The 14,407-nt window shown below is 39.7% G+C and overlaps 1 protein-coding gene across 3 annotated transcripts; it reads right to left on the bottom strand.

The window, feature by feature from the left end:
• Positions 1 to 295: 295 nt before the first annotated feature.
• TNNI2 (troponin I2, fast skeletal type) lies at positions 296 to 14,142 on the bottom strand. 3 transcript variants are annotated; one of them, XM_073604695.1, is made up of 6 exons: positions 14,042 to 14,142; positions 10,747 to 10,805; positions 6,425 to 6,553; positions 3,656 to 3,745; positions 1,571 to 1,747; positions 296 to 772 (listed from the first exon to the last, which is right to left on the bottom strand). In XM_073604695.1, the coding sequence occupies exons 2-6, from the start codon at positions 10,783 to 10,785 to the stop codon at positions 677 to 679; spliced, it is 531 nt and encodes a 176-aa protein (XP_073460796.1). In that variant the 5' UTR covers positions 10,786 to 10,805; positions 14,042 to 14,142; the 3' UTR covers positions 296 to 676. The 3 variants fall into 3 exon arrangements, with proteins under 3 accessions (XP_073460796.1, XP_073460798.1, XP_073460797.1); XM_073604697.1 differs by lacking the exon at positions 14,042 to 14,142 and adding an exon at positions 11,116 to 11,139; XM_073604696.1 differs by lacking the exon at positions 14,042 to 14,142 and adding an exon at positions 10,894 to 11,037.
• Between the last annotated feature and the right edge of the window lie 265 nt (positions 14,143 to 14,407).

The raw sequence follows: 14,407 nt of genomic DNA, 5'->3' as shown, positions 1-14,407 counted from the left end.
GGGTGTTATTTATCGCTATTTTACTATGATCCTCCATGCTAAAGTTTACTATGATCCTCCATGCTAAAGTTTACATTTTTATATATAACTTCTACCCTGTGCGTCATATGCTTTGACATATAACCACCAAACTGTCCATAAAACATTGCCCTTGTAATTACTGATGTTATCAGGAAAGACACCTTCACAGCCTCAAAGCTTTCTTATCCCCAGAATTACTTCCTCCTTCCAGCGGCAGTGGTGGTTCCATCAGTAAGATCTGACATAAGACAGTAATGAAAAAAGGAGACCTGGCTAGTGACCCGACAAATTAAAAGTGACGTCACCTATGCATCAGGTATCACAAACCATAAAGGACGTCACAAGCTTTATTTACACGGTTCTCATGTCCACATAACACAGCACCTGCAGAACCAGACTGTGGCTTAAACAGAGGGGAACTCTGCAGCCCCCCTCAGCAGTCCAAAACATACTGTAAGACATTCTCTTGGGTTTAAATTGAGGAGAGTACAAGGAAGAAGTAAGATTTCATTAACCCCTTGGCTGCCGTAAAGTATGTGTAAGCCGAGCAGCAGAGGGGTTAACCCTCGGGTTGCCAGGGAAACGCTGTGATATGGTGAAGCGGGTGTCTTTGGCAGCTTGGGGTTGAAGATAACTATGGTCATGGTAAAGGGGCTTAAGCCTCGGACTCGAACATCTTCTTTCTGCCTTCCATGCCAGATTTCTCTTCAATGTTCTTACGCCAGTCACCAACATCACGGAGGTCCTTCTCCTGAGGACAGAGAAATATACAAGCGTTAGATTTTCTCTGTCTGGTTGTACAATTGTCTCTATTACATGTGCTCTGTTCATACCTTAAGGCCTATCAAAGAATATCTAAAGTCAAGAAATGGTTTTCCATTTTGAAAAGTGTAGAGCAATGGTCTCCAAACTGCTGCCCTTTTACTTGCCTTCATCCAGCCTCTTTGGCACTCTTCCTCCCACTGATGCAAGACATTTTCCTCCCACTGACACCAATAATGGGGCATAATTCCTGTTACTGATATCAACAACGGGGCACTATTTCTCACATTGTCACCAACGATTGGGCACTATTCCTCCCACTGACACCAACAATGGTGCACTATTCCTCCATCTAACGATAAAGATGCAGTGTTCACTCCCACTGATGCCAGGATAATTTCAACTTCCAATGGCCATGGTCCACCCCCCCTAAAGTCTGAGGGATAGTCAACTAGCCCTTTGTTTAGAAAGTTTGGAGACCCCTGGTATAGAGAATAATTAAAACCCCTATCAGGTTTTTTTGCCATCTGTGTCCCAATTCCTTTTTTTTTTGTGCTTTAACAAACCTGGAAGTGAAAGGAAATTGAACAAGTCTCTGATAGAAGTGTTTACATTAGAAGATTTCCCCTCTATTGCTGTTCCAGAGACAATGGTCACCAGGACAAATAAAGAGGGTGAATCTCCGTAATGGGCTCATATTCCTTTTCTAAGAGATGTTACTGTACTTTGACAGTTATTGATAATTCTTTTCAGTAAAATGGTGGAGTGTGGTTGACTGAAGTCTCACCTTATCAGTGTCCTCTTTCTTGACCTGCTTGAGGTTGGCACGGAGCTCCATGTTGACCTTGTGTTTGGAACCCAGCAAGGCACGAAGCATAGCATCAGCAGACATACGCACACGTCTGAGTGCCGGCCTCTTGAATTTACCTCTCAGGTCAAAGATTTTCTGGTTTAAGTCTTCTAGCTGTAAACAGAATCAAAGAAAATTTTAGTTTAAGATGTTTTTATTCTTTTATTAAGGTATATTAAGGTGCACAAAGCTGTTTTCTCTTCACTTTACTAAATGTGTTCTGTAATTTTTTCCTTCCCAGAAAGTGATTTGGATTTTATATATCATAATTTCTCTCTCTGTCTGTCCCTACCCATGATGCTCCTTAAAAATGGACAAAGGCAGACACTGTATATAGCAACAAAACACTAGAAACCAATAAACTTAAAGTGCTTCCTTCAAAATCTATACATTCTAAATTGATTCACATGCCGGCTTCTTATATATCGTTCAAATAGCAACATATTTCCACCAGAGTTTTTATTTCTGCTTGGTTCCCATGTCCGTTACAAAGTCAGATGATGGCCTAACACTACTTTTATAGATTTTCCACAACACAACAAAAAAATATTTGGGGGGATAATATTGGAGAATCCAGCAGCAAGAAAGTGACACCTCTTCAAGATAAATGAAGAAATGGGTGATACAACAGCATGTGCTTGCCCAGGTCTGCTTCCATGTAGACCAGGGTTCCATGGAGCCCTACGGTTTCTTCAGTGGTTACTAGGGGTTCCTTGAGCAATGAACAATTTCTGCCTCTCAGATAAGTTCCCACTGACACCATTAATCTATTTAGCTATCTGTAAGGAGGGAATTTATTCTAATGACCACAAGTGTAATAAGAAGGATTCTTTACACTGACCATCACACTAATGTATCATGAGTTGTAGATATATACCATTTTAGAAGGGGTTCCCTGGGCCTGGAAAGTTATTTGGAAAGGTTAAGGCTGTTAAGGCTGCTGTAGGCTGTCCATAAACTAGATTGAAGGAAAAAATAAACAAATCATATGGGCACCAGCTCACCCTGCCCCTTTCCATCTCCCAGATGCATTGGCTTGTATCTGCTTCCCTGTACAGTGCACAAAAACCAATTTATTTAATTATTAGCTCTGCCTGCTCCCTCCAACTTTTACAATCAGATGTGCCCACCTAGGTCTGCTTCTTTATACAGTGTCACAGTGGCCCCAAAACTGAATAATAAGTGACCAATACAAGTACCCACCAGCACTGTTTGCCCCTAGAGTTGCCACCTCATCCCTTTAAACCGGAACACATATGAATTACACAGGTTCTGAGGCTAATTTCATGCAGATAAGGCACCAAGTAAGTTTAATTATCACCTTAATCAGCCACAGAACCTGTGTAATTAATATGTGTTCGGGTTTAAAGGGATGAGGTGGCAACCCTACTTGCCCCCTTCTCACCTCCTAATGACATATCAGTGATGGGCATCCACACTAACTAATAGTGAGGCACACAGGTTTTGCAAGACACTGTCAACCAGGGTGCTGAATGGATCTCAGAGCATCCTGTTTTTCAGGACTGTGGGCTCTCTGGAAAGAAATCAGCCCCAATGTGCAGGTTTCTGGAGTTGTCTGATCTATGGGAGGCACTTTCATATGTTTTCCCTAACACTTGCTTTAAACAGTGGTACCCCCTGCAATCATATACACAGCAAAATTTAGTAAACATTGTATGTTAATCAGGTTTTTTGCTGTGGTATCATTAAAACCTAATCTGTACAATCTGATTACATCAATGTATATCTAATAGGTTGTCAAAGCAACAGTGACTATAGATGCAAATATTCCCCAAGAACAAAGGCCCATATCTGGCCATCCTTGAATAAGTAACTTGGGCATTGGAACTCACCATAGTCCTTGTTAGTTCTTTAATAAATTCCTCTGATTTATAGATGAGTATACTATCAACCACTGTTCATATACATCATCAATCACTACCGACCGCTTGTTGTTTTCCCCTAAGAATTCAGAAGCAGTCTAACAATAACAAGTCATGCCTTTATACGTAAAAAATGTACCTCTTTGGAGCTCTTCTGGACTTTGACCTCCATGTCGTACCTCTCCTCATCAACCACATCAATCTTGGCATGTAACTTCTTGCAGAATTCCTGGATGAAGATAAGGAAGTTAACAAAGAAAATAAATAAATATGTTTACTCTGCACTCATTGAGTTATTGTAGATTTATACACAGGGCCATCTTTAATATCGTTTGGACCCTGGGCAAAAATTTTCTTGGGCCCCCCCCCATGCAATTTGACTCTCCACCTGCTCTGAGACATACAATAAATAGCAGCTAGACTTAAAATCAGTTTACTGTATCAGATCAGGCAGCAATTGCAATTGGTTGGCAGTTGTTACAGCTATCATTACTGCTTACTGACTGGTTGCTAGAGGTTACAGCACACATTACGGCTCACTGATTAGTTGCTAGAGGTTACAGCAAATGATTTCTGCTTCTTAATTGGTTGCTAGAGATTACTGTACAGTAATACTGCTCACTGATTGGTTGCTAGAGGTTACAGCACATCATCTCCTCACTGCAGGGGAGCATGTTATACATATGAATGCCACCTTTATTTACATATCAATGCCACCGTCTGCAGCTATTTACTTAGTAACTTAGCCGCTATTTATATATGAATGCCAGCTATTTACATGTAAACACAGGGTCTGCAGGTAAGTCATCTGTACACAACAATGGGGCAGAGCTGGGCAGCATTAGTACCAGCACTTCACACTGAGATATCGGGATACAGCACGGGGCTAAAACTTCAATGGACAAGGGAATTTAAACTGGGATTGTTGGCAAGTATGAGGCAGCTGCTTTGGGCCCCACAACAATGACAGGGCCCATAGCAGCTGCCCCTATTGCCCTGCCTTAAAGACGGCCCTGTTTATACACAATAAGTAATTGAAACCTACATGGCACTAACTGGGTTCAGCACATTATCGACTGCTGGATTTACTAAGAATTTTTTTTTTAAATAACAGATTAAGCGTTTAGAAAAGCAATTACGTTTTACTAAAGCTGCGCATACACAAGTATTATTTTGTTCAACATTTTTCATTGTAAAAATGTTTGTTAATTTTTTTAATCATTAGTGTGGTCAAATTGATGTTCATATTTGAATAGTCAAAAAGTAGACCTTTGTTAAAAACAGTGCCTACAGATAAAGATGATCTACTAAAATAAGGAAACAAGGAAAAACTTCCCTGGAAATACTGTCTGTTACCATGATCAAACAACTTTATCTTTGATTGATCAGTCTTCAGCATATAGGCTGCAGTGCTGATCAGTGTATTTTAACAGTGGAGGAATCCCTGCTGTCAGAATACAAGCAGGGAGAATTCCTCCATCCACCTCTTGTGCAGGTGCGTTCAGTTTTTTCAATCAGCCCACTGATCCGTGTATCACCGTCCTTACTCTACTCTTTTTGGAAAGCAAAGGCTTTTTCTTAACACACTTCTCATGCAGGTTGAATTGGTGCAATCTCTTTCTGATCGCATGCACTTTGACTCAAACTGTTGCAAAAGTTATTTGAATGATATTTTAGGATTCTTGGGGACTTCTTTTAAAATGAAACGTTCAGCTCGTGGGTTTAATTTGCTGGGCTTGCCAGTCCTGGACAAACTGTCAATTGTTTGAAATCTCTGACACTTGCAGAGTATTGTCCCGACAGTGGATTGATTGATATCAGATCGTTTGGCAATCTTTTTAAATTCCAGGCCAGACTTATAGGCAGGCCATACATTATGCAATTTTCTTTCCTTCAACAACAGATTGAAAGAAAGAAAATTGCTTGATTCCCCCATCAACACTCACCGTGTTATAGCCACCAACATAGCCACAATGATCAGGCAAAAAAAGAAAAAGAAACCCTGGTTGATTGATGGATCAACTTCAGTACAAGCAGCCCGCCCATAGATGCGATCAAAATGTGGCCAGTTCCTGCTGAACCGGCCAAATTTTGATCTATCTATGGCCAGCTTTAGGCATCCACAACTTATTGTGGGCAGTGGGAAATTAATTTGCACCGTCTATGCCCTATCTATGGCATGATAACACCACATGTCACTAGAAAAGAGAACACCAGACCTTAGGAGGCTCTGAAAATTCATATTCAATGTGGAACACTGGGTTCTAATTAGATGGATTTGAAGTGGTGGTAAATGTAGGGATGTGCTTACTTTTTCCATATGATAAATCTGCACTTGTTAATTTAGATAATTTAAATAAATACACCATATCAATTACATGCATTATTTGTTCAACCATGTCACCTTTATCTGTAAGCACTATATGAATCGAGATCTAATGTTTACCTCTTCCAATATGTTGAAAAGTCAACAATTTAGATGGGTCCAAATTTAGAAGAAACAAATGTGTTAGATGGTATTTTACCCATAGCTACCAATCAGATCCTCCACCTTCTCATTCTCTAATATGTATGGAAGGAGGAAAAGAAGAATTTGACTGATTCCTTTGCACAATGTCTTTCCTTGATAACATTGATAATGAAGCCTGCTGTCAGTTTTATTCAGTAAGAAAGGGAAATCACCAATATTATTATTATTATTATTATTATTCAGGATTTATATAGCGCTAACAGTTTACGTAGCGCTTTACAACTTGAGGGTAGACAGTACAAATACAATACACTTTAATACAGTAGGAATCAGAGTGCCCTGCTCCTTAGAGCTTACAATCTAAAAGGGAAGGTCAATAGCAAGCTATAAGAAACCACTTCCTAACTGAAAGTGAAGGAATCTTAAATCCTATGGTACCTGAAGCTCCTGCAAGGAATGTGGGAGGCTCAGAGGGGGGCAGTTTTCAGACAGGTAACGTTCTTTTTCAGCAGCTGCGTCGGCCACTTCTTTCTCTAGAGCGACTTTCGCCACCTGGAGCATCAAGCTCTGTCCATAGAAAATAAAGAGTGTTAGGAAGCTGCACACTTAAAATGTCTTTAAAGTGTAAATTATGTTGTGGGTTAAGGAGCATGAGATTCAAAGCAGTGAGTTTATTTTTCATCTAGTATGGTGGGATGGTGGCGCAGCTAGTGTATGGATGCTCAGTTGTTGAAGTCTTGAGTTTACATCCAAGAACACCTAGAGTACACCTAGTAGTAAAACATACAGGCTAGTTTAATAAGCACTACAAAGAGCAACAGGTATTGGTACAGTGAAGTTACTTCAAGGAATTAACCATCATATTTTAAAGTGCATGTATAGCCAAAACTTTTTTTTTTAGTCTTTGATAGAGCAAGGAAGGGTTGAAACCTGTAAATTTTTGCCCCATTAGCCCAGGTTCACACTGATGTGGGATAGAAATTGTGCAAGTTCAGCCAAACTCGCACATTTTCAAACCGGCAATGCAGTCTGAATTCGGGGGCGATTTGACAGACTTCTGTGCAGGTTCCTGCACAGATGTCTATTCAAATCGCCCCCCAAAGTCACCAAAAGTATTACAGGAACTATTTTTGGGAATCCGTGCGGCGCCGCAAAGTCGGCATCTCACCGATTGGGACAGTGCCATTGCGGGCAATAGCCGCCAATTTGGCATGTGATTTGACGTGTTAAATTGCATGCCAAATCGGCCCAATGTGAACGTGAGCTCAGGGATATTTTCCTTTGTTTCTTGTCCCAGAGATGGAGCGGAAAGCTCTACAGAGAATTACAATCCTAGTTGTCACCGGAACAGATGTCCCCATTGGAAGATTTACCCACACCTCTTGTTCAGGTGACAGCTGTAATATTTTTGGGTGTTAATGGTCACCAGGACAAGTAGAGAGGGTAAGTCAACACAGATGGCAATAAAAACCTGGCAAGCATTAAAACTATTTCCTACTCTATCAAAAACGAAAAGTGTTGGCTATACTTACACTTTAACTGATGCTGATGCTCTTTGTATTGTGGCACCAAATACACCAGAAGTAGAGGTATTACTAGTAGGTTCTGAAGAGTTCTGTAGAGTGGTGACTGAAGCTGGTCAGAGATGGGTAGAATTTGGAATGAAAATTCTTAGGAAAAGAATGTTCTAGGAAAGTTTGTTTTTATAATCATTAGCTGGTCAAATCAACATTTGTTTTCGACCATAGTGATGAGAAAATTTGAAGGAGCAGGATGGAAAATGTTTTTTGAACAAATTTCTAGCAATGTGGTTTTTGGTGAAGTCTATTCATTCCAAAATCAAATGTTAAAAGCAAATGAAATCTTTTGAAAGTTCTGAAAATTTTTGTATGAATGTTCCTAAGATTTTCCCTATGAATTTTTGTTCCAAATTCTATTCATCCATGGCCAGCCTAAGACTAAGGCAGGCCATAGACAGTGTAAATTTCTTTCCTGCAGGCACGGGTTGCAGGAAAGAAATTTGCATGGTTCCCCCATCAACACAGACAATGCTGACAGGGGAATCCTTCCTGCCGACCAATTGTCTGCTCCAGGAAAGGTGGTAGGGGTGGGCGGAGGACAATGATTATTGCTAGCGGCTATATCAGCCGCGAGCAGATACAAGTGAATCTGGCAGGTTGGATTTACCCAAGTTGATTGATCGATTAACTTGGTACATTCTGCCTGCCCATACACGGTTCAAATCGATTCAAACCATCTATGGCCAGCCTAAGAGGACTCAGATCAAAAGAATAAATGTAGCCACAGACATGAGATGACTCTGATCCATCTGTTTTTGACCACAAATTGGGTTCAGGCCTTTAATGTAATACCCCCCCCCCCCCCCCACCCAAAAAAAAAATGGTTATCTTGTGTATTCTATCATCACAGATCAAAAAATGTACAATGTTTAAAGCTAGGTGAGCCCTTCATCGGCTTATAATTTTCGTGTATGTATAGAAAAAACTTTTTTAGTTTGGATAGAACAGGAAAGGGCTACAATGCGTGTCATTCTTTTTTTGTTTCCTATGTCCAGCTGGGGATATTTACCTTCACATTAGGTCCCTTAGGCACAACAGGAAGACCTCAATTCAAAGGGCCGGTTCATATCTGTTTGCTCTGGTACATCGCTTTATTGCCTACGACATTGCATTGAATTAAAGTGGTAGTAAACACAGGCAACAAGGAAAAATTCCTCCTGCAAGTCAATGCTATAATGTGCTAGTATGCATTGCATACTAGCACATTATGTGAATCTTACCCTAAAACGAAGCCCTCCAGCGACGTGCTGTCACTGTTGACAGGGCTTCCATCTTCACCCGGTCTTCCTTCTTGGTTCACCAGCTCTGGTCCTTTGAATGTGCGAGCCGCAATGACGTCACTCCGGCGCATGCATGAGTCACTGTTGACGGCACAGGGCTCTGAAGGAATGGCAGGGGTATGCCGTTCCTTTAGAGCGCATGCTCCGGTGAAATCACTGTCGGCTTAACAAGTAAATATCTCTTAAACGGTGCACAGAGATATTTACTGTACCCATACCACCAAACTTTTTGAGATGGGAATGAGGGACACCTATCAGCAAAAGTATGCAGGCATAGGACACACCCCTTGTCACACCCCCTTAAAGGAGAATTGTACAAAAAAAAAAAAAAGATTGGTTAAACCCGCAAGTGCTTTTTTCACCACTACTATTCCTTTATATTGGCTTTTGGAATTTACAAATGCAGCAATTTAGAAATCAGATGAAAGGTTTAGCACTGGGAAACACTTTTTGATAGATAAAAAGTGCATTTTATATACAACTATATAGATCAGCCCAAAATGAGGGACAAACAAGGAGGAATGAGGGACAGAGGGACATTGCTCCAAATCAGGGACAGTTGGGAGCTATGTATACCTATAGATAAGCCTTATTATAAGCTTACCTATAGGTTAAAATTAACCTAGGGGGTTTACTCCCACTTTAAGGCAGCACATTTATTTTGAGTGTGCTGCAAACGCAGCAGGGCAGACAGAAAAAGCTATAAAAAGTATTTGTTTCTGATGCACCACACCACAACATGTGTGGGTGGAGGTACTTGGTGGGGCATTCAAAATGAATGGCACCACAGCACACCAACGCACATAGCGTACATTACTGAAATGATGTGAATGAACCCTTAGACAGGTGTCCCCATAACAGATGTCCCCAATGGAAGACTGACTCCCACTTCCTGTTCTAGTGACAACTATACCATTTTAGATGTGTCAGTACTTTCACACACATCACAGTAGTCACTGGAGAAATACGATCTACAAAGTGGGGCACAGACCGCATTAAAAACCTGGCAGGGATTATAACTTTCCCTACTCTATCCAACACTTTCCCTACTCTATCCAAAGATTTACCTACTCTATCCAAAACTGAATATAAAAAAAGTTTTGACTATACATACACTTTAAATCTCTATACTACTGAGATGTGTCTCTACTTGTTCACAATAACGTAATTTACAACACACTAAAAGCACTGTGCTGCTAATGAGGTGATGAGTAACAGGTCGTTAAAACTTCTAGTAGCAAAGATATTTAATCGGCTGTTTAGCCATGAATTAATGCCTAGGAATACCTATCAGGCAGTATATGCAATATATACAAAAAAAAAAACTCTGAAACACCATTATAGCCTCCAGTTATTGAACAAGAATATTTATTAATAATATTCTGATAATATGTAGATGACTGTTTTCTCAATTGCTGGTGGTTTCTTTGGTAAATGTTGCATTCACATTAGGCAACAAACCTGTGGGGTTTATTTCCCAAAACTGAAGAGTGCAAAATCTGATGCAGCTCTGCACAGAAAGCAATCAGCTTCCATTTTTTTTTGGCAAAGCGTAATTGAACACTCTGAAGTTAGAAGCTGATTGGCTCCCATGGACAGCTGCACCAGATTTTGCACTCTCTAGTTTTAGTAAATCAACCCCACTGTGTGTTTAAATGATGTACAGTGACACTGCAAAGAGAAAGCAAGACTAACATGGTAATGCTGATAATTACAGACACATGCTTACCCATATATAGTAACATATTTGCACAAAAAGGTGTTATAGTGCATATGTATCACAAATTTGTGTATGTAATTTAGAGTTACATTAGAAAGCCATCATTAAATTTACAAATTTAACCTACATCGTATTTTGCTATGCGTTACATTCAACCACCACTTCACCAATTTTGCTTACCTTCAGGTGCGTTTTACGGGAATTTGTCATTTTAGACATCTTGGCGGTTTATGTGATACCTGCAAATGAAACACCACAAATATTACTGTCTCTGATATAGGCAAGCATTATAACAATATCAATGCCGACAAATCCTCCAGCATGTACCGGTAAGTTCTGGAGTAAACTTTGGTCCTGACTTCTGCCTACAAAATTCTCGAAGTTCTAAACTGAATCCTTGGCTGTTCTTCCTTTTCAGTCTCTCCCCACCCCCTAAATAGACCACGGCTGAGAGGCCAGAGACACTGACACCTGCCTCCTCTTTTAAGTCACTCGATCTCATGGGAAGCATAAGAAACTGTAAGACTTTCCCAAAATATCTTGCAGAACCTTTAAGGAACGTCAGCTGTCTCTCCTCGTCCAAGTTGTGACTGCCCAGCAAATCTTCACTGGCAGCCCCCAGCCCATAAAGAGGGCACAGGTGAAAATAGTGAGGATTATATACTCCTCCTGCTTGATCCTGGCATTAGACATATTTAGGGAGGTCTTATTTCATACCCCAAATAAAGAACATACTGTACTATCTTATAATGCTAAGTAGCTCTGTGTGCCTGCCCAGAGTCACCATGGTGAATGCCATGGACTTTATTTAATAACAAAGTACAAGAGCAATGAACCCTTATCAACCAATCGCAGTACAGCTTTGCTTAATCCATGATTTTTACTAATCTTTAAAAATTACTGCCTGTTGCACATATTACATAAAGCCATTGTGTGCAACATTACAAGTAATGTGTAAACAAAGAGGCCTTTACAACATGCATTGAACATCCTACTTCTCTAATCAGTTTCTACACTGTAAAAAATCTTTCTATATCTACTAAAAAAAGTTCATATCTGCACCCTAAGTATATTAAACACGCAATGTGACACAATTGGTTAAAGCAACCTTTCTGAACCAGGGTTCCATGGAATCCTAGGGTTCCTCAAGAGGTTGCTAGGGCTTCCTTGAGCAATGAGAAATTTCTGCCTCTCAGATAAGTTCCCACTGACACCAATGATCTTTTTAGCTAGATGTGTAAGGGGGTAATTCTTCCCAATGACCACGAGTGTAAGGATCAGTCTTCCCACTGACTATCACACTAATGTATAATGAGTTTTAGATATAGTAATTTTTAGCAGGGGTTCCCTGAGATCAGAAAGTTATTTCAAGGGTTCCTTTGCATTGAAAAGGTTGAGGAAGACTGGGTTAAAGCAACAATTCCCAGCATACCCCACAGAATGCTGAGGTTTGTGATGCGATAGTTTTAAGAAACACCACACCTGATACACAAAACATCTAAATGAATCATGTTGCCAACACAAAAACAATAGCTTGGCTATGCAACTACAGTGATATTAAATGCTCAACATGCTGCAAAGTCTTTAATTGGCCGATAATGCTGAAAACGTATTTTTGGGCATAGAAAAGCACCTCTTTGGATGATCTGGTTTGCTAAAGGCATAGCGAATATTCCCTGAGCAAAACAGAGCTGCATTCACTGAGAAAACCCTGTTGCATATTGACTTTGCAATATTGACTTGATATTTTATATTGACTTTGCTCTACTGTTTAAAAAAAAACAAGGAATCCGGAACAATAAAGACCTTCTGACATGCTTAATACACCAAGCCTGAAGATCCTGAGAATCTCTACAAGCAAGACAAATGCTTTTCATAAGAGCTATGACACTTTGGGGTTGATTTACTAAAACTGGAGGGTGCAAAATCCGGTGCAGCTCTGCATAGAAAGCAATCAGCTTCCAGGTTTTATTGCCAAAGCTTAATTGAACAAGCTGAAGTTAGAAGCTGATTGGCTACCATGCACAGCTGCACCAGATTCTGAGTGTGCCAGTTTTAGTAAATCTACCCCTTTGCACAGTATATGTATACATGCTCATAATAAATTTGCCTGATAAATAATTTTAACTCTAAATAGTAATTTATTTCACTCATTATTTTCTAACCTGGAATGCCAAGAATTGGTATGCTACAGCCTTTGGGCATCAAGACTAAAAGGTAGCTAGATGGACGTATAGCAATCTAAATATTATAAACCATCTCAGCCCTGTACAATCACTGATCATTGATTTTGATTCCACACTGCCGGTTGAGAGGCAGCATCATGAGGACCAGTTTTTACCCTCTTCATTCCTGCCCATATCTATCTATCTATCTATCTATCTATCTATCTATCTATCTATCTATCTATCTATCTATCTATCTATCTATCTATCTATCTATCTACTCAGCATATTGCATGAAACTTTCCAAAGTGTTGGATCTCTTACAGTACCAGCACAGCTCTCCAAATGCCATGATCCCTACACTAAGTCATACCATACAACAGTCTCTTTCCATGTTTACCCAGGTTCAGATTTCCAGGAATACATGAAAAGAGGTTGAAAAGATGATGACCATTTATAAAACGTATGCAAGCTGAAAAATGTCCAGCTTCTGTGTGTTGTATTTGTTCTCTTACAACCTGTATCTTATAGACCCTAAACCTACTACGTTTTAAATTGCATACGAGATATGTAATTAGCAAAATAGCACTTTTTAGTAAAGAACAGAGATTTAATTTTATGCAATCTCCAGTTTTATGAACGGCCATTAATGTTATACAGTACATCTAGCTGTCCTATAAACCCGATGACATATTTCAATTTCAACACACAAACACACAAATTGCTCGTCTCTAATCGGCTGGGTGATTATATTGACTACGCTATCAATAATAAATACAAATGTACCCTGAGATACGACATCAAGACCAGTAATTACTGTAGACTTAATTGTAATTTCTGTTTGGCATATGATTTATTGCAACATATATATATATATATATATATATATATATATATATATATATATATATATATATACGGTATATATGTTTATGTTGATTATTTCAGCAATTATGAACTCTTCCTTAAATTCATTTTAAATATGAAATCTACCCTTATGCAATGTATTATTACACTACATGTTCTTCACCAGGAAATGGTAATCTTGTGAAACTGGTGTTGTAAGAAGAATATGTTGATAGGGAATATGATACTATTGTATTCTCGGTATTAGGGAATGGTCAAGGCTTGGTCCGTCTAATCTCTGCACATAAGGCCAGATAACAGTTGCCCACTTGCCAGCTGTTTTGTGGCCATTCTGTCGCCCCCTGTAATATATACATGGTGTGCATACAGTTGTCTCTGAGGATTATTTTGCTGTAACACAAGCCCTAGGGTGCCTTATTTCCCTGGCTTGGCTTTTTTCTTACCTGTCCCTTGTGGACGGAGCCCTCAGAATGAAGCAGGGGTTGGACTGTAAGTGATGGACATTGAGGGGGGTATTAATATGCTGGGGGAGCCTTGGTCATTTGATGTCTAGCTCAGTAAGGACATGCAAACCCCCACCAGCCAATCACGTGGCAGGAGACACAAATACTTAGGCCCTCCTACCCCAGCTCATCTTAAGACATCTTAACCCTTTGATTGCTTTATTGTGGCATTAGATCACTAAACTCCTTACATTTTTTATTGCCCCTAGATGAGTACCTAAGATTATTATTTTTGGTTTTAGGTTCACCTCCCATTACATAGACAAACAGCCTTTTGTTAAAAAAAAAAAAAGTTATGCCAGTGTC

This window comes from Aquarana catesbeiana, linkage group LG11, assembly GCF_042186555.1.
Source record: "Aquarana catesbeiana isolate 2022-GZ linkage group LG11, ASM4218655v1, whole genome shotgun sequence".
Classification (NCBI taxonomy): Eukaryota; Metazoa; Chordata; class Amphibia; order Anura; family Ranidae; genus Aquarana; species Aquarana catesbeiana.
Note: the sequence above shows the minus strand (reverse complement) of the source record. Positions and strands in the feature narration are given on the sequence as shown.

What these genes read in the sequence shown, in the direction of transcription:
- TNNI2 (XM_073604695.1), bottom strand. Translation starts at nt 10,785, where the DNA reads ATGTCTAAAATGACAAATTCCCGTAAAACGCACCTGAAG. An exon ending in CCCGTAAAACGCACCTGAAG is followed by an intron (nt 6,554 to 10,746) that starts GTAAGCAAAATT and finishes TTCTATGGACAG; the next exon opens with AGCTTGATGCTCCAGGTGGC. An exon ending in ATTCCTTGCAGGAGCTTCAG is followed by an intron (nt 3,746 to 6,424) that starts GTACCATAGGAT and finishes ATCTTCATCCAG; the next exon opens with GAATTCTGCAAGAAGTTACA.